This window comes from Pseudopipra pipra, unplaced genomic scaffold (assembly GCF_036250125.1).
Source record: "Pseudopipra pipra isolate bDixPip1 unplaced genomic scaffold, bDixPip1.hap1 HAP1_SCAFFOLD_174, whole genome shotgun sequence".
In the NCBI taxonomy this organism is placed as follows: Eukaryota; Metazoa; Chordata; class Aves; order Passeriformes; family Pipridae; genus Pseudopipra; species Pseudopipra pipra.
Window position 1 is genome coordinate 16,050 of NW_026990653.1, and position 17,224 is coordinate 33,273.

Below are 17,224 nucleotides of genomic sequence, written 5' to 3' on the forward strand. Positions count from 1 at the left end.
TGGGACACCCCCCGAGTGCCCCCGGATCTGGGTCCTTGGGACACCCCGAGTGCCCCCCGGATCTGGGTCCTTGGGACACCCCCCGAGTGCCCCCCGGCTCTGGGTCCTTGGGACACCCCCCGAGTGCCCCCCGGCTCTGGGTCCTTGGGACACCCCCCAAGTGCCCCCCGGCTCTGGGTCCTTGGGACACCCCCCGAGTGCCCCCCGGCTCCGCTGCCCTTCCCCACTCCTGTCCCGAGTTTGTCCCGCTCTCAGCCCCCGGGATGCTCCTCCTGGGACTCATCCATGGCCTGGATTTGAGGGATGGTCCCAGGGTTTGATCCAAGCCCTGAAGGTCCATCCCACATCGGGATGGGGAAATGGAGGCAAACCCAGGGAACGACCTTTCCCCCCTCCCCAAACCCCCAGGGCTGGATCAGGAGATTCCCCCTCCCCCCCCCCCAGGGGCCTTATTTTGGGGATAAACGGGACACCCACCAGGTCTGGAATAAAACCCGGATTTGGGGCCCAAACTCTGACGTTTTCTACCCCTTCAGCTCCGACTTGGGGCTGTTTTGGGGGAACCTTTGGCCTCGAGGTGCCGGCGCTGGCAAACAGCCCTCGGGGTCACAGGGGACCGTTGTGTGCCCAGGGAACCAAACCTGCAGGAATTCCAAAGCACCTGGAGCAGTTCTGCCCTTATCTCCAAGGAAAACACGAGGTTTGCCGGGAACACAATCTCCCCACACTCGGGGTTTGTTTGATCGGCCCCGAGGGAGGGGAGGGACGGAAGCAAAGGGTCCCACCCGGGGACAGCCCGACCCGAGGGAACCCCCCAGAGGGGACACGAAGGGCTGTGACCCCATTTTGGGGCCAAAAAGGTGGGATTGGGGCATTAATGATGGTTTTGGGGCTGTGCTGGGACCACAAAGAATCTTTGTGGGTCCCCTCCAACAGTGGACGTTCCAAGATTCTCTGATCCCTGTGGATCCCTCCCAACTCAGATATCCCAGGATTCCATGATCCCGGAGGTCAGGGAGCACCTGGACCACCCAGATCCATTGGGATTGGGGTATTTTGGGGGGTTTGGGGCTGTTCTGTGCAGGGCCAGGAGCTGGACAGAACGTTCCTGGTGAGTCCCCCCCAACTCCACACGTCCCACAATTCTGTGACACTCGTGGGTTCTCTCCAGCTCCGGCCATTCCACGATCCCGGGATTCCGGAGGTCAGGGAGCACTTGGACACCACTCTTGGACAGTGGGATTTTGGGGGGTTGGGGTTTGTCCTTTGCAGAACCAAGAGGTGACCTCAATAATCCTCTTGTGTCTGGATTTTCCAGGATCCTGGGATTCTGGAGGCTCAGGAGTGCTCGGACAACGCTCTCGGGATTTGGGGATTTGGTTGGATTTTCCTTTTGCAGAACCAAGAGTTGCCTTGATGATCCTTGTGGATCCCTCCCAGTTCTGGATATTCCAAGATTCCCTGATTCTGGAGGTGAAGGAGTGCTTGGATAACACTCTGGGACACTGGAATTTTGGGGCAGGGGTTGGATTTTTCCTTTGCAGAACCAAGAGTTGCCTCAATGACCCTTGTGGGTCCCTTCCAACCCCGGATATTCCACGATTCCAGAGGTCAGGGAGGGTTTGGATAATGCCCTCAGATGGGATTGGGGGGATTTCCGGGGTTGTCCTGTGCAGGGCCAAGAGTTGACCTTGATGATCCTTGTGGGTCCCTTCCAGCTCAGGATGATCCATAATTCCATGATCCCGGAGGTCAGGGAGTACTTGGACAACACTCTTGGGCATCGGGATTTGGGGATTTCAGCAGCCAAAGCTCCACCCCACCCAGGGACACCCCGACCCAAATGAATCCCCAAATGAGACACGAAGGGATTGAAGTCACATTTTGGCTGCAAAAGGGAGTTTTCAGGGCAAGGAGAGGGAGGGAATTGGAATGGGAGGAGCGAGGGGAGCTGGGAAGAGCCGGAGACGGGGTCTGTGGAAAATAAATCATCTCTTTATTTGAGGTCCCGTGTCCAAGGCAGGTTCTGCCCCTTTAAGTCCCTTCCAGGAGGATTTTCCTGGAGGATAAATGGAATGGCGACAGAAGTGGCAGCGACAGGAGTTGGGCTTGACAAAAAAAATCCAACAAACCAGGACTTAGAGGTGACCTGAGGAGATCTGGATGCCGTGGTGCCATCCAGGGAAAATCCTACTCCGGATCAGCCCGAGTGGGAATCGCCCCCGGGAATCGTCACTTTGCAACAACAACAACAATTATAAACCCCAAAAATGCCCCTGGAAAACGCTGGGAAGCAGCCTTTGGGATCACGGGGATCGTCGTGTGCCCCCAGGGAAACAAAACTCCAGGAATCCCAAAGCACCTGGTGCAGTTCTGCTCCGGTCTCCAAGGAAAACTCGGGATTTCCCCGGGAACACGATCTCCCCACGACCTTCCTAAAAATCCCCTCCCTCCTTATCCAAGGCACAGATCCCAATTCCTCCCCTTGCCCATCTGGTCACCTCCTCCGTGGTCACCTCCTCCCGTGGTCACCACCCGCCTTTCCCGCTTTTCCACCTGGATTCCCCCTCTGGGAAGGGAATCCACCTTTTTAATGCCCGGGATGAGCTCAGGAGTCTCCGGCCGGAGCGGGGAGGGGGAGGACGAGCAGCAGGTCCTGAGAAGCATCACGGGGGTCTCCACAAGTGCCACATTTGGGGGGTGCTGGGGGAGCCCCCCGGGCCCAGCTGGGCTCCCGGAATTCCCCACTCCGAAGGCACAGGAGTCAGTCCAAGGCCACAGCGAAACGCAGCAGTTTTAAGGCTTTTGCTTCTTAAATTAAAGCAACCAAGGAAGGTTTTGGGTTGGTTTTCTGTGGGTTCTGGTTTTCCTGAGCGTGGCCGGGGGGTTCAGCCCCCGTTAGGTGAAGGCCCAGAGCTGGTGGGGGTCGGTGAGGTCGCAGGGAACGAGCGCCGGGTGAGGCCCCCGCGCCGTCAGACACGAACCCGAGGCCAAGTTCTTGATGAGCCGGTTCTGCCGGGAAACCAAGCGGAGCAATTAGTCAGAGAATCAGAGAATTAAAGAACCAGAGAATCAGAGAATCAGAGAATTAGAGAATTAGAGAATCACAGAATCAGAGAATCAGAGAATTAGAGAATTAGAGAATTAGAGAATCACAGAATCATGGGATCAGCTGGGTTGGGAGGGACCTCTGAGATCATCCAGCCCAAACCTTGGTCCAACCCCACCGCTTGGTGTCAGCTGCACATTTGCTGATGGTGGGACTCGATCCCCTCATCTTAATCATCAATAAAGATGTTGAACAGGACTGGGCCCAGCACTGACCCCTGGGGACCCCCTTGGTGACTGAATCCCAGTGGGATGCAGCTCCATCCCCCTGGGGACACTCTGGTGATCCCAGCTGGATGCAGCTCCATCCCCACCACTCTCCGGGCCTGGCCCTCCAGCCAGTTCCTGATCCAGGTGGGATGAAAGGAGTGTGACCGGAGGGGTGAAAGGGGGCGTGGTCAGAGGGTGAATGGGGGTGTGATCAGGGGGGTCAATGGGGGTGTGACCAGGGGAGGGGTCAATGGGGGTGTGACCAGGGGAGGGGTCAATGAGGGTGTGACCAGGGGAGGGGTCAATGAGGGTGTGACCAGGGGGGTCAATGGGGGTGTGACCAGGGGGGTCAATGGGGGTGTGACCGGGAGAGGGGTCAATGGGGGTGTGACCAGGGGAGGGGTCAGTGGGGGTGTGACCAGGGGGGTGAATGGGGGTGTGACCAGGGGAGGGGTCAGTGGGGGTGTGACCAGGGGGGTCAATGGGGGTGTGACCGGGGGGTGAATAGGGGTGTGACCAGGAGAGGGGTCAGTGGGGGTGTGACCAGGGGGGTCAATGGGGTGTGCCCGAAGGGAATTCCCGGGCCGGAGCGGTGCCCCCCTCACCTGTCCCAGCTCCCACTCCTCGTTGGCGGGCACCCGGCCGGGCTTCCCCCGGAACTGGCACTCGCCCAGCTCGGCCGGGCCCGGCCCCGCCCGCAGGCACAGCTCCCGGCCGATGTTGTGCCGCAGCTCCCGCTGGCTCGTGTACTCGAAATACTGCGGGGACAGGGCGGGGACACGTCGGGCCGAGCCCCCCGAAGCTCACCCCCGGGGGGACAGGAGGGGAAATGGGGGGTCGGGGGCGCCCACCTGGTTGCCCCCCAGCCCGTGGCAGGGGTACATGATGAGCGGTTTCCCCCCGTGGTTGTTCTCCCCGACGTCCAGGCAGCTCTTGGTGCCCTCGTTTTTTATCTGCAGGGCGGGGAGGGGGGAAAAGAGGAGGAGGAAGGGAGGGGAAAAGGAAGGACGGGGGAGAAGAGCAGGAAAAGGGGGGAAGAGGAGGAAGGGGGAAAGAGGAAAAAAGGAGGGGAAGAGGAAAAAGGGGGGAAGATGAGGGGGAGAAATAAAGAGGAGAAAGGGAGGGAATAAAGAGGAGGAACAGAGGGAAGAGGAAAAAGGGGGAGGAAGAGGAAAAAAGAGGGAAAGAGGAAAAAAGAGGGAAAGAGGAAAAAAGGTGGAAACAGGAAAAAAGGGGAGGAAGAGGGAAAAAAGGAAAGGAGAAGGAGAAAAAGGGAGGGAAGAGGGAAAAGGGAGGAAGAGAAAAAAAGGGGGGGAGAGAAAAAAGGGGGGGAGAGAAAAAAGGGGGGGAGAGAAAAAAGGGGGGGAGAGAAAAAAGGGGGGGAGAGAAAAAAGGGGGGGAGAGAAAAAAGGGGGGGAGAGAAAAAAGGGGGGGAGAGAAAAAAGGGGGGGAGAGAAAAAAGGGGGGGAGAGAAAAAAGGGGGGGAGACAAGGGAGGGAAATAAAGAGGAAAGGGGGAATATAGAGGAAGAAGGGAGGAAAAGGGGAGTGAAAGGAGGAAAGGGAGGGGGAAAACAGGAGAAAGGGAGGGAAAAAGAGTCTCAGAGGGGCGGGACAGGCCCCGCCCCGGCTCTGGGCCGCGCAGGGCTCCGGTGATCGCTCTGCAAACACGGGCCGGGAGCGCCGCGTCCGGGTCCAGGACCGGGACCTTTCCAGGACACGGGGAACGCCCGGGCCAACCCCCGAGGCAAAGGAGAAACCGTCCGGGCCGAGGATCCAGGAAATAAAAGGTGAATTAAAAGCCGGACGGGAGCCCGGACCCGGCGCCAGCCTGGCTGTCACCTCCCTGTCACCTCCCTGTCACCTGCTGTCACCTCTGTCACCTCTGTCACCTGCTGTCCCCTCCCTGTCACCTGCTGTCCCCTCCCGTCGCACGGACCCGGCTGGGGAGGGGCAGCCCCGGGACCCAACACCCGGCTCGGGGAAAAGGGGCTTTTTGGGCAGCTCCGTCCTCAGGGATGGGATTGGAGCTGCAAATCCTGCCTGTTCCCAGTTCCTCAGGGGTGGGATTGGAGCTGCAAATCCTACCTGTTCCCAGATTCCTTAGGAATGGAGCTGGAGCTCCACATCCTACCTGTTCCCAGTTCCTCAGGGATGGAGCTGGAGCTCCGTATCCTGCCTGTCCCCAGATTCCTTTGGAATGGAGCTGGAGCTCCGTATCCTGCCTGTCCCCAATTCCTCTGGGATGGAGCCGGAGCTCCGTGTCCTGCCTGTCCCCAGATTCCTTTGGAATGCATCCGGAGCTCCGTGTCCCGTCCCCAGCCGAGTTTTCCAAGCCCATCCCGTTCCGGGTCGGCGTTCGGTTCTCGCGAGGGGAACTTTGCAGCTCTTTGTCCCCACTCTGCCCCAAAAAGCCGCGTCCTCGCGGGTTCCCCACCCTGGATCTCCCCCCCCCTTCCCAAACCGGCTCTGCCGGATTCCAGCGGGGCCGCAGCCCAAAAACCCGCCCCGCCAGCCGGGGACGGATTCGGGGACAGACACGGGGACAGACACGGGGACAGGCAACAGACGCGGCAGCACCTAAAGCAACCCCCTCAACCCAAGGCCGGGGGATTTTCACGCTCGGTTGTTCCCAGCGGGAATTGTCGGCCCGCTGCCCGCACTCACCGCCCCGTAGAAGGTCGGGGTGAGGTCGGGGACGAACATCTCGGGGTAAACGTTCTGCAGGTACCACGTGAAGTTCCGGCAGTGGAGCCGCTCCCGCAGCCGCCGCCGCTCTGTAATGTCACCAAACGACTTCTATCGACGAAGCCACGTGGAGAAAACGAAACTGAACCTCCGAAAAAGGCAAGGGAAAAAAAAAAAACAACCCAAAAACCCCTTCTCGGAGCTGGGGGTCACCCCAGACCCGGCAGGTCCCCTCAGCTCCAGCTGCTCCCCAAGAGCTTGGAGGGATTTTGATGTTGTAAAAAAAAACCCGTTTTTATAGAAAAATGATATTTTAGTGACAAAGCCACATGGGAAAATTAAACTGACCTCTGAAAATCCCCCAAAAACCCCTTCTCAGAGCTGGGGGTCATCCCAGACCGGTGGGGGGGTCACCTGGCAGGTCCCCTCAGGCTCTGGCCTCAGCTTGGAGATATTTTGGCAAGTTTTTGGTGTTTTAAAACCCCCCATTTTTATATATATATATATATATATAAAAATTGACATTTTTCTACTAGAAAACATCCCGATCTAATAGAGAAAATAACCAAAAATAGCTTTTTTGGCTAATTCCGCACATGGAGGTTCCCTTCCTCCCCCTGCTCGGGCGAAGCTCCCGCAGCAGGACCACCCCACACCCCACACCAGCAGAACCAGTGCTGCCCTCCCAGTCTGCCCAGTTTACCTCCCGGGCCATCTGGGCCGCCTGCTGGTTCCTCCTGTAGAAGATCTCCTTGTAGTCGTCCATCCAGACCTCGGCCAGGCGCACCTGGTTTCTGGAGATCACCTGCGTGCCCTTGGGGAAGGTGTGCGGGCTCTTGGAGCGGAACACGTGGCCCACCACGGAGCAGGGGATGATCTCCACCTGCCCCCCGCACTGCCACACCTGCGGGAGGGGTTAGACTTAGGCCTAAGGTAGGGAAGTGTCCAAATCTCCATATTCCATCCCATTATTTACTGCCACACCTGCGGGAGGGTTCAGTCTTAGGCCTAAAGTAGGGAAGTGTCCACATCCCAGTATTCCAGCCTGTTATTTACTGCCAGACCTGTTGGGAGGGTTTAGTCTTAGGCCTAAAGCAGGGAAGTGTCCATATGCCAATATTCCATCCTGTTATTTACTGTCAGACCTGCAGGGATGGAGGGGATTAGTCTGGGCCTAAACCAGGGAAGTCTCCACATCCCGATATTCCAGCCCGTTATTCACTGCCACACCTGCAGGAACATCGTGGTTTAGTCTGGGCCTAAATTAGGAAAGACTCCATATCCTGAATATTCCAGCCTGTTATTTACTGCCACACCTGTGGGAATAGTTTAGTCTTAGGCCTAAACCAGGGAAGTCTCCATATCCTGATATTCCATCCCATTATTTGCTGCCAGATCTGTCAGAATGGAGTGGTTTAGTCTGGGCCTAAATTAGGGAAGTCTCCATATCCCGATATTCCAGGGTCTTTTTTTCAGCCAGATAAGGGAAACATAAAAATTCATAAAAATTAAAATCTTTCGGGGCCATGTGAGAATTTGGGGCTTCTTTTCTCTCTTTGGGCTGAAAGAACAAAGGAAGATCCATCACGTTTGGCAGAGGATGATGACCAAAGAAGGGAAAGCCCCTTTTACAGAGAAAAGAAACCTTTCTGGGCAGAAAATGAATATATTGAGCTTATCTGAAAAAGGCAGGATTTTGTAAATCTACAAAAAGCAGGAAATTTAAACCCGAGGGGTCTTTTCCCCCGGAAACTCGGTGGGAGAAAAGTCCCGACGCGTCGAGTAAATCCTTCCCTCGTCTCTTCATCCCCCGAGTTTACGAGGGATTTAAAAAATTTAAAATTACAATTGAAACGGAATCGAATTTAAATTTAAAAGATTTTTTTTTCTCACACCTGAACCTCACCCTGAAGGACATTTCGACGTTCTCCCCCCCCCCAGATCTCCATCTGGTCGTCGTAGGCGCCGAGGTGCTCGAAGTAGGACCTGGAGATGGCGAAGAGGCCCCCGGCGAAGGTGGGAGACCTGCGGGGGCAAAGGAGGGGTAAAATGCAAACAAAGAGGTGGCAATCCGAGTTTTGGGATGTCCCAGGGGAAAACTCCGCTGGGAAGGGGCGGAATCGCTCACACAGAGGCACCAAAATTGAGGAAAACCCCGATTTGTTGGGAAAAGGGGAAGAATCGCTCATCCAGAGGCACCAAAACCACCGATTTGTTGGGAAAAGGAGCAGAACCAACTGGATCAGGAATCCCCCCGTGCTGGGATTGCTCGATGGGGAAGGTCTCATCCTTATCCAAGGGGAAAATCCACTGGGAAGGGGCAGAATCGCTCACCCAGAGGCACCAAAAACACTGATTTGTTGGGAAAAGAGGCAGAATCGCTCACCCAGAGGCACCAAAACCGAGGAAAAAAAAAAGATTTATTGGAAAAAGGGGCAGAATTGCTCCTCCAGAGGCACCAAAACGGACGAAAACCCCGATTTGTTAGGAAAAGGGGCAAAATCACTCCCCCAGAGGCACCAAAACCAAGGAAAACACGGATTTGTTGGGAAAAGGGGCAGAGTTGCTCAAGCAGAGGCACCAAAACTGAGAAGAAAACCCCGATTTGTCGAGAAAAGGGGCAGAATTCCTCACCCAGAGGCACCAAACCCACGAATTTTTTGGAAAAGCAGCAGAACCGAGCGGATCACGACACCCCACCCCCCTCCCCGATCTCACTGGATCACCGGTCACCGCTGTCTCAAGGGGGAAACTCCACTGGGAAGGGGCGGAATCGCTCCCCCAGAGGCACCAAAACCCCCAATTTTGGGGGGAAAAGGGGCAGAATTCCTCGCGCAGAGGCACCAAAACCCCCAATTTTTTGGAAAAGGAGCAAAATCAAGCGGGTCGGGACCCTCCCCCGCGCTGATCTCACTTGATGGGGAAGGTCTCGTCCTTCTCCCAGGGGGAAAACTCCACTGGGAAGGGGCGGAATCGCTCCCCCAGAGGCACCAAAAGCGAGAAAAACATCGATTTGTTGGGAAAAGGGGCGGAGTTGCTCACCCAGAGGCACCAAAACCACCGATTTGTCGGGAAAAGGGGCAGAATTCCTCACGCAGAAGCTCCAAAACCCTCAATTTTGGGGGGAAAAGGGGCAGAATCGCTCCCCCAGAGGCATCAAAGCCCCGATTTTTTGGGAAAAGGGGCAGAATCGCTCCCCCAGAGGCACCAAAACCCCCGATTTTTTGGGAAAAGGGGCAGAATCGCTCCCCAGAGGCACCAACCCCCCGATTTTTTGGGAAAAGGGGCAGAATCGCTCCCCCAGAGGCACCAAAACCCCCGATTTTTTGGGAAAAGGGGCAGAATCGCTCCCCCAGAGGCACCAACCCCCCGATTTTTTGGGAGAAGGAGCAGACCCGGGAGGACCGGGAGCTCTCACCTGATGGGGAAGGTCTCGTCCTTCCTGCGCTGCCGCTCGCGGGCCGGGAGCAGCTCCCAGCCGAAGGTGAGGCTCCAGTCGAAGTTGCCGCGGCTGTGCTGCTTCCCGCCGGGCGCGGGCTTGGAGAACTCGAAGGTGTGCAGGTCGATGGTGGCGATGTCGGGGCTCACCACGGCCCGCGGCTCGTGCGCGATGCGGGACAGCAGCGGCTCCAGCCAGCCGTGGAAACACTCGCCTGGGAACGGCCGGGGGAAAAACGGGGGAGAGGGGAAATAAGGGGAGAGGGAAAGGGGGGGAGAGGGAAAAGGAGGGGAGGAGAAAAAGGGGGGGAAGATGAGGGGGAGAAATAAAGGGGAAAGGGAGGGAATAAAGAGAAGGAAGGGAGGGAAGAGGAAAAAGGGGGAAGAGGGAAATAGGGGGAAAGATGAAGGGGAGAAATAAAGAGGAGGAAGGAAATAAAGAGGAAGAAGGGAGGGAAGAGGGAAAAAGGGGGGAAGAGGAAAAAGGGGGGAAGAGGAAAAAGGGGGGAAGAGGAAAAAGGGGGGAAGAGGAAAAAGGGGGGAAGAGGAAAAAGGGGGGAAGAGGAAAAAGGGGGGAAGAGGAAAAAGGGGGGAAGAGGAAAAAGGGGGGAAGAGGGAAAAAAGGGGAGAAGAGGGAGAAAGGGGGGAAGAGGAAAAGGAAAGAGGAAAAAAGGGGGGAAGAGGAAAAAAGGGGGGAAGAGGAAAAAAGGGAAGAGGAAAAGGGGGGTAAGAGGAGGAAGGGGGAAAGAGTCAAAAAGGGGGGAGGTCTCTGGGGACCCCCGGGCGGGCGGGCACTCACAGTGGGCGTCCAGGAAGGTGAGCACGTCCCCGCTGGCCACGCTGGCCCCCAAGAGCCGCGCCGTGATGAGCCCCTTGCGCTCCCGCTGCCGCACCACGCGCACGATCTGCAGCTGCTCCACGTAGCGATCCAGCTCCTCCTTCAGGTACTCTGCGGGATTTGTGGGCGGGGGGACGGGGAGACAGGAGCCGGAGCCGTCGGGATGGGCAGGAGGCGGTTCCTGCGTCCCACGAGCCCGCCTTGGTGCTCCCATCCCGTGCCCTCACACGCTGATGCCCCCCCTCAGCCTTCCCTTCCCCTCCCATCCCATCCTGCTGCCCCCCTCCCCTCCCCTCCCATCCTGGGAACTGCTGCTCCCATCCCACCCCATCCCATCCCACTGCCCTCCTTCTATCCCATCCCATTTCCATCCTGCTGCTCCCATCCCACCCCATCCCCTCCCATCCCACTGCCCCCAGCTCATCCCAGGGCAGAGTCCGCTCCTCCAGCGCCCCGCCCCTGAACCTGCCGGTTAATCAGCCCCGGGCGCGGTTAACGTGGTTAATTAATTAGCCCCAGGCGCGGTTAACGTGGTTAATTAATTAGCCCCAGGCGCGGTTAACGTGGTTAATTAATCAGCCCCGGGCGCGGTTAACGTGGTTAGTTAATCAGCCCTGGGCGCGGTTAACGTGGTTAATTACTCAGCCCCGGGCGCGGTTAATTAATTAGTCCCGGGCGCGGTTAACGTGGTTAGTTAATCAGCCCTGGGCGCGGTTAACGTGGTTAATTAATTAGCCCCGGGCGCGGTTAACGTGGTTAGTTAATCAGCCCTGGGCGCGGTTAACGTGGTTAATTGATTAGCCCCGGGCGCGGTTAACGTGGTTAATTAATCAGCTCCGGGCGCGGTTAACGTGGTTAATTAATCAGCTCCGGGCGCGGTTAACGTGATTAATTACTCGGCCCCGGGCGCGGCTCCCGGGGTTCGCCGTGACCGAGGTGTTCGCGGGACGCGGGAGCAGCGCCCGGTTTGTGCCCAGGGCCGGGTCGGGATTGGTGTTTGTTGGAGAAGGGAAAATCCCCGGGGATGTGACGCAGCGGGAGGAGCCGCTGGAACATCCCGGGGCTGCCCCGGGATCGGCACGAGCCGCTTCTCCCGGTGGATCGGAGCCATCGCTCCCGGGAATGGACACCGGCCATCCTCCGCATCCCTCTGATCCCACATCCCCCCGATCCCACACCCTGCCGGGGCTCCTGTTCCTCCCTCTGGCCCCTGAATCCGACCACGGCTCCCTCATCCCTCTCTCCTCACATCCCACCACAGCTCCCACATCCCCCTGGTCCCCACATTCCTCTGGATCCTGCATCCCATCGTGGCTCCCATATCCCACCACAGCTCCCTCATCCCTCTGTCCCCACATCCCTCTGCCCCTATATCCCACTACAGCTCCTTCATCCCACTCCAGCTCCCACATCCCCCTGGTCCCCACATCCCTCTGGATCCCGCATCCCACCACAGCTCTCTCATCCCTCTGTCCCCACACCTCTCTCTTCCCACATCCCACCACAGCTCCCACATCCCCCTGGTCCCCACATTCCTCTGGATCCTACATCCCACCCCAGCTCCCACCCCCCTCTGTCCCCGTGTCCCCCCGTGTCCCCCGTGTCCCCACCGTCGGTGCTGGCGTCATCCCCGAGGATGACCTCCCCGAGCAGGCTGGCGGGGCCGAGTGCAGGACACTGGACACAGTGCACAGCAGGTCCCCACACCCCTCTGTCCCCGTGTCCCCCCCGTGTCCCCCCGCGTCCCTGGGTGTCCCCACCGTCGGTGCTGGCGTCATCCACGAGGATGACCTCCCTGAGCAGGCTGGCGGGGGCCGAGTGCAGGACGCTGTAGACGGTGCGGAGCAGGGTGGACCAGGCCTCGTTGTGGAACACGATCACCACGCTGGTGCTGGGCAGGGGCGGGCAGCGCTTGAACTTCTGGTCGATGCACCTTTGGGGACACGCGACGGGGGGGTTTGGTGGCGGGGGGAGCGACGGGAACGACCCCTCTGACCCCCAGAGCCCGCAGCGGGACGGCGGCTCCGGCCCCCCCGGTTCATCCCGGCTTTGATTCCCATTCCCGGCCCCCCCGGCTCATCCCGGCTTTGACTCCCATTCCCGCCCCCCCCCGGTTCATCCCGGCTTTGATTCCCGTTCCCGACCCCCCCTTTGTCCCCGCCGATCGCAGATAATCGATCGAACGGGGAGGGGGCTCCTGTTCTCCCTCCCATTCCAGGCTTTTCCCAGCCCGAATTCCCGCCCCCCCGGCGCAGGCAGGTCGGGGGGGGCCCCGTGGTTAATCCGGCAGGAGGAAATCCCTGGATTTCCCGTTTCCCTCCTCCCCCCATGTCTGTCCCCGCACACCCAGCGGGGTCCGGGGTTGTTCCACTCGGCTGAGAAAAGAAAAAGTGGGATTTCTGGAGCCGGCGGGAATAAAAGAGGGAGAGGGGAGGGGGAGGGGGGGGATCCTGGAGCCCCCGAGCAGGTACCGGAGGCACAAAGAGCGCGGGGCCCTCAAACCGACCCCGAGGGGCCGCAATGGGGGAAATATTAATAAATAGGGTCGGGTTCGGCTCTGCCGCCGTTCTTCAGCTGCCAGCGCCGAGGGACTCCCCGTCCCCAGGCGGGTTTACATCCCCTGAAATTTCGGGGAATGGGGGCAGAAATTCAAGGGAACAAGTGGCCAAATTCAAGGGAATAAGTGGCTAAATTTTAAGGAATAAGGGCCAAATTCAAGGGGGAAAGGGATAAATTCGAGGAAGTGAGTGGCCAAATTTGAGGGAGTAAGTGGCTAAATTTTAAGGAATAAGAGCCAAATTTTAAGGAATAAGTGGTCAAATTTAAGGGGAATAAGTGGCCAAAATTTTAAGGAATAAGGGCCAAATTTTGAGGAGGAAGTGGCCAAACTTAAGGGAATAAGTGGCCAAATTGTAAAGAATCAGTGGCCAAATATAAGGGAATGAGGGCCAAATTTTAAGAAATAAATGGCCAAATTTTACGGGAATAAGTGGCCAAATTTTAAGGAATAATGGTAACATTTTAAGGCATCACGGCCAAATTTTAAGGAATAAGTGGTCAAATTTTAAGGAATAAGGGACCAAATTTAAGAAATCAGTGGCCAAATTTTAGGGGAATAAGAGCCAAATTTTAAGGAATAAGGGTAACATTTTAAGGCATCAGGGCCAAATTTAAGGAAATAAGTGGCCAAATTTTAAGGGAATAAATGGTGAAATTGTAAGGGAATAAAAGGCAGAATTGTAAGGGAATAAGTGGCCAAATTTAAGGAATAAGACAAATTTTAAGGAATCAGTGGCCAAATTTTAGAGGAATAAGTGGCTAAATTGTAAGGGAATAAGTGGCCAAATTTGAGGAATAAGGGTAAAATTTAAGGGAATAACGGTAACATTTTAAGGCGTCAGGGCCAAATTTAAGGGAATAAGTGGCCAAATTTTAGAGGAATCAGTGGCCAAATTTTAAGGGAATAGATGGCCAAATTTTAAGGAATCAGTGGCCAAATTTTAAGGGAATAGATGGCCAAATTTTAAGGAATATGTGGCCAAATTTTAAGGAATATGTGGCCAAATTTTAAGGAGTAAGTGGCCAGATTTTACGGAATAAATGGCCAAACTTTTGGGGAATATGTGGCCAAATTTTAAGGAGTAAGTGGCCAGATTTTACGGAATAAATGGCCAAACTTTTGGGAATAAGGACCCAATTTTAAGGAATAAGGGCCAAATTTTTAGGGAATAAATGGCCAAATTCGAGGAATAAGGGCCAAATATAAGGAATAACGGTAACATTTTAAGGCATCAGGGCCAAATTTAAGGGAATCAGTGGCCAAATTTTAGAGGAATCAGTGGCCAAATTTTAAGGAATAAAATTTTGAGGAAAATTTTAAGGAATAAGATTTTAAGGAATAAGTGGCCAGATTTTAAGGAATAAGGGTAAAATTCAAGGGAACAAGGGTAACATTTTAAGGTATCAGGGTCATATTTAAGAGAACAAGGGCCAAATTTTAAAGAATAAGCGGCCAAATTTAAAGGAATACGTGGCCAAATTTTAAGGAATAAATGGCCAAATTTTGGGGAATAAGGGTAACATTTTAAGGCATCAGGGCCAAATTTAAGGGAATAAGGGCCAAATATAAGGAATAAGAGCCAAATTTAAAGGAATAGGGGCCAAATTCAAGGGGAAAAGGGACAAATTTTAGGGAATAACTGGCTAAATTTTAGGGGAATAAGTGGCCAAATTTTAAGGGAATAAGTGGCCAAATTTTAAGGAATAAAGGCCAAATTGTAAGGAATAAGGGCAACATTTTAAGGCATCAGGGTCAAATTTAAGGGAACTAGGGCCAAATTTAATGGAATAAGGGCCAAATATAAGGAATAAGAGCCAAATTTAAGGGAATAAGTGGCCAAATTTTGAGGCATAAGTGGCCAAATTTAAAGGAATATGTGGCCAAGTTTGAGGAATAAGGACCCAATTTTAAGGAATAAGGGTCAAATTTTTGGAATAAGGGTAACATTTGAAGGCAGCGGGGCCAAATTTAAGGGAACGAGTGCCGGATTCCCGGGAATCCGCGTCTCCCCGCGGTTTTGGGGTCCGGCCCTTACTCCGGGGGGCGGCTGTCGGGCCCCAGCGCTCTCTGCAGGGAGATGCGGTCGCTGGCGAAGGCGTTGAAGCAGTGCTTCTCGTAGCCCCGCTCCTTCTCCCTGCTCTCCTCGGGGGTCCAGCGCTCCTTCTTGAAGGGCTTCCCGTCGGCGCCGGGGCTGGCGGGGTCCTGGGGGGGTCTCTCGAGGAGGGGCCGCAGCTCGGCCGCCGTGTAGACCCCGGGCGGGCAGGGGCGGCCCCCGGAGGGCGGCGGCTCCCGGGGGGGCTGCGGGGCCCCGATCTGCAGCTTGGGCATCGAGTCGCGCAGGTTGTGCACGGCCCCGAGCATCAGGTCCAGCACCTGCGCCTTGCCCTGCGCGATCCGCAGCCACGGCTCCTCCGCGCCCCGCTCCCGGCGCTCCCTCGGCAGCACGAAGAGGAAGAGGAGGAAGAGGAAGGCGGCCCCCGCCAGCGCCGCCTTCAAGGGGCCGGAGCGGCGGCGGAAAAGCCTCATTTTGGGGGGTTCTTGGCGCGGTTTTGGAGGTTCCTGCGAGGTTTCAGGGGTGGTTCATGGCGCGCTGCTCTGCTCCGGGAAGCTGCGGGGAGGAGAAAGACCCGCGGGTCAGACGCGCTTTGGGTGCGTGCCCTGGGTGTTAAATATTATATATTTATTATAGAACATATTAATATATTCTATTCGTAATGGTTTGGGTGGGAAAGGACCTTAAAATCATCCAGACCAACCGCCCCCCCCCTCCCGTGGGCAGGGAACCCTCCACTAGACCGGGCTGATAACATATAACAATAAAATATTGATATATTAATGCATTAATATATTGTCATATTAATATATTGTTATATATGATATATTATTATATTAACACATTAATAAAGCAATATGGTGAAGTAATATTAACATTACAATATTAATAGATTGTTATATTAATATATATTTTATATATGATATATTATTATATTAATATATTAATAGAGCAATATAGTAAAGTAATATTAACAACGTAATATTAATAATGGTTGAATACAAATTTCACTCCCTGCAAGGGCACAAACGACACCTGTGACATTCATTCCCTCCCCCGGCCCTTCCAGCCTCTAAATCCACCCTAAAATTCGAACACCAGGAACGAGCGAGGGTTAATGAACAGGTGGAAGATGTCCTGGATTCGGCCCTAAAAGTTTCTCCCGTGACCGACCCGGCGGCCGCAGCCTCCCCCCTCCCCTCCCGCCGCCTCCCCTCGCGCTCCCGACCCAAACCGGAGCCCAAAATTTGCCCGAAATACTTTTGGCGGCGCGGGGAAAAAAAAAAAAAAAAAAGCCTTTTTTTCCGCGGGGTGTTTTCCCTGCCTGGGGGAAAAGGAAAACTCCTGGGAGAAGGAAAAAATACCGGGAGAAGGAAAACTCCTGGGAAGGAGCCGCCGCAGGTTCGGCCGAGCGGGAGCGGCGGGTCCGGCGGCTCTGCGGCCACCGCGAGCTCCGGCGCCAGCTCCCGAATTTCCAGCGGGATCCGTCGGAAGCTCCGAGCTTTTCCCACCACCCCCTTCCCCAAAAAACCCCCAAAACCCTCCCGCGGCTCCTCTTTGTGAAGCCGCGGCCGCCCGAGCGTGGCCGAGCACGGCGGGATCCATTCACCGCCTCCTCCTCCGGGTCCTTCCCCCTCTTCCCTTTACTCCCTTTTTCCCCCCTTTTTTTTCTATTTATTCTCTCGGAAAAAGGGGGCGGAGGAGGGCACCTGCCACAACTTCAAGGGCGAGGAAGTTCGGGTTGAGAGGAGGAGGAGAAGAAGGAGAAGGTTCCCCCTTTGAGCGCCGCGGGATCAAAGCCGGCGGCCGCTCCACGCTCCGCTGCCAAGGGCGGCCCTTTCCCCACCCGCCGGCTCCTCGGAAAAGCGGAATTAAGGGAAAAAAAAACCCTAAATCCCTTCGTATTTTCCGCTCTTGCCTCGAAATTGTGCCCCCCGCCCCGAGCCCCGACGGTTTCGTCGCATGGCGGGAAAAAAACGCCGATTTTGGGGGAGGAAAAAAAAATCCCATTTGTTTCCGTCGCCCCCGCGTCTCCCCGGGTGCTCCCGCCGCGTTGCTAACGAAGCTCATTAGGAGCGCGGCGCTAATTAAGCCCGAGGCGGCGCTCAGGTGTTCGGGTTTGTGCACAACAAGCTGCGGCTCCCGGGGGGCTCCGACCCCGATCCCGTCCTTTTTTGGGAAGGATTTTTAATTTATATTTGGCTTTTCGACCCTTTTTTGGGAAGGAGTTGGGGCGCGTTTGGCGTCGAGCTCCTGGTGCACCTGCGCTGGAAAATCCCAGCGGGATGCCGCTCCATCCCATCCCAAAAATGCCATCCCGAAAACCCCGC

At 55.8% G+C, this 17,224-nt stretch overlaps 1 protein-coding gene across 1 annotated transcript; it reads right to left on the minus strand.

The window, feature by feature from the left end:
* Nucleotides 1–1,975: 1,975 nt before the first annotated feature.
* On the minus strand, nt 1,976–15,494 carry LOC135408084 (polypeptide N-acetylgalactosaminyltransferase 6-like). The gene is given in 11 exon segments (XM_064643429.1): nt 1,976–3,012; nt 3,924–4,076; nt 4,170–4,271; nt 5,985–6,116; nt 6,709–6,909; nt 7,912–7,941; nt 7,943–8,030; nt 9,424–9,658; nt 10,243–10,392; nt 12,042–12,214; nt 14,877–15,494. Coding segments are annotated over 11 exon segments (1,869 nt in total). The 5' UTR covers nt 15,368–15,494; the 3' UTR covers nt 1,976–2,898.
* Nucleotides 15,495–17,224: the final 1,730 nt, after the last annotated feature.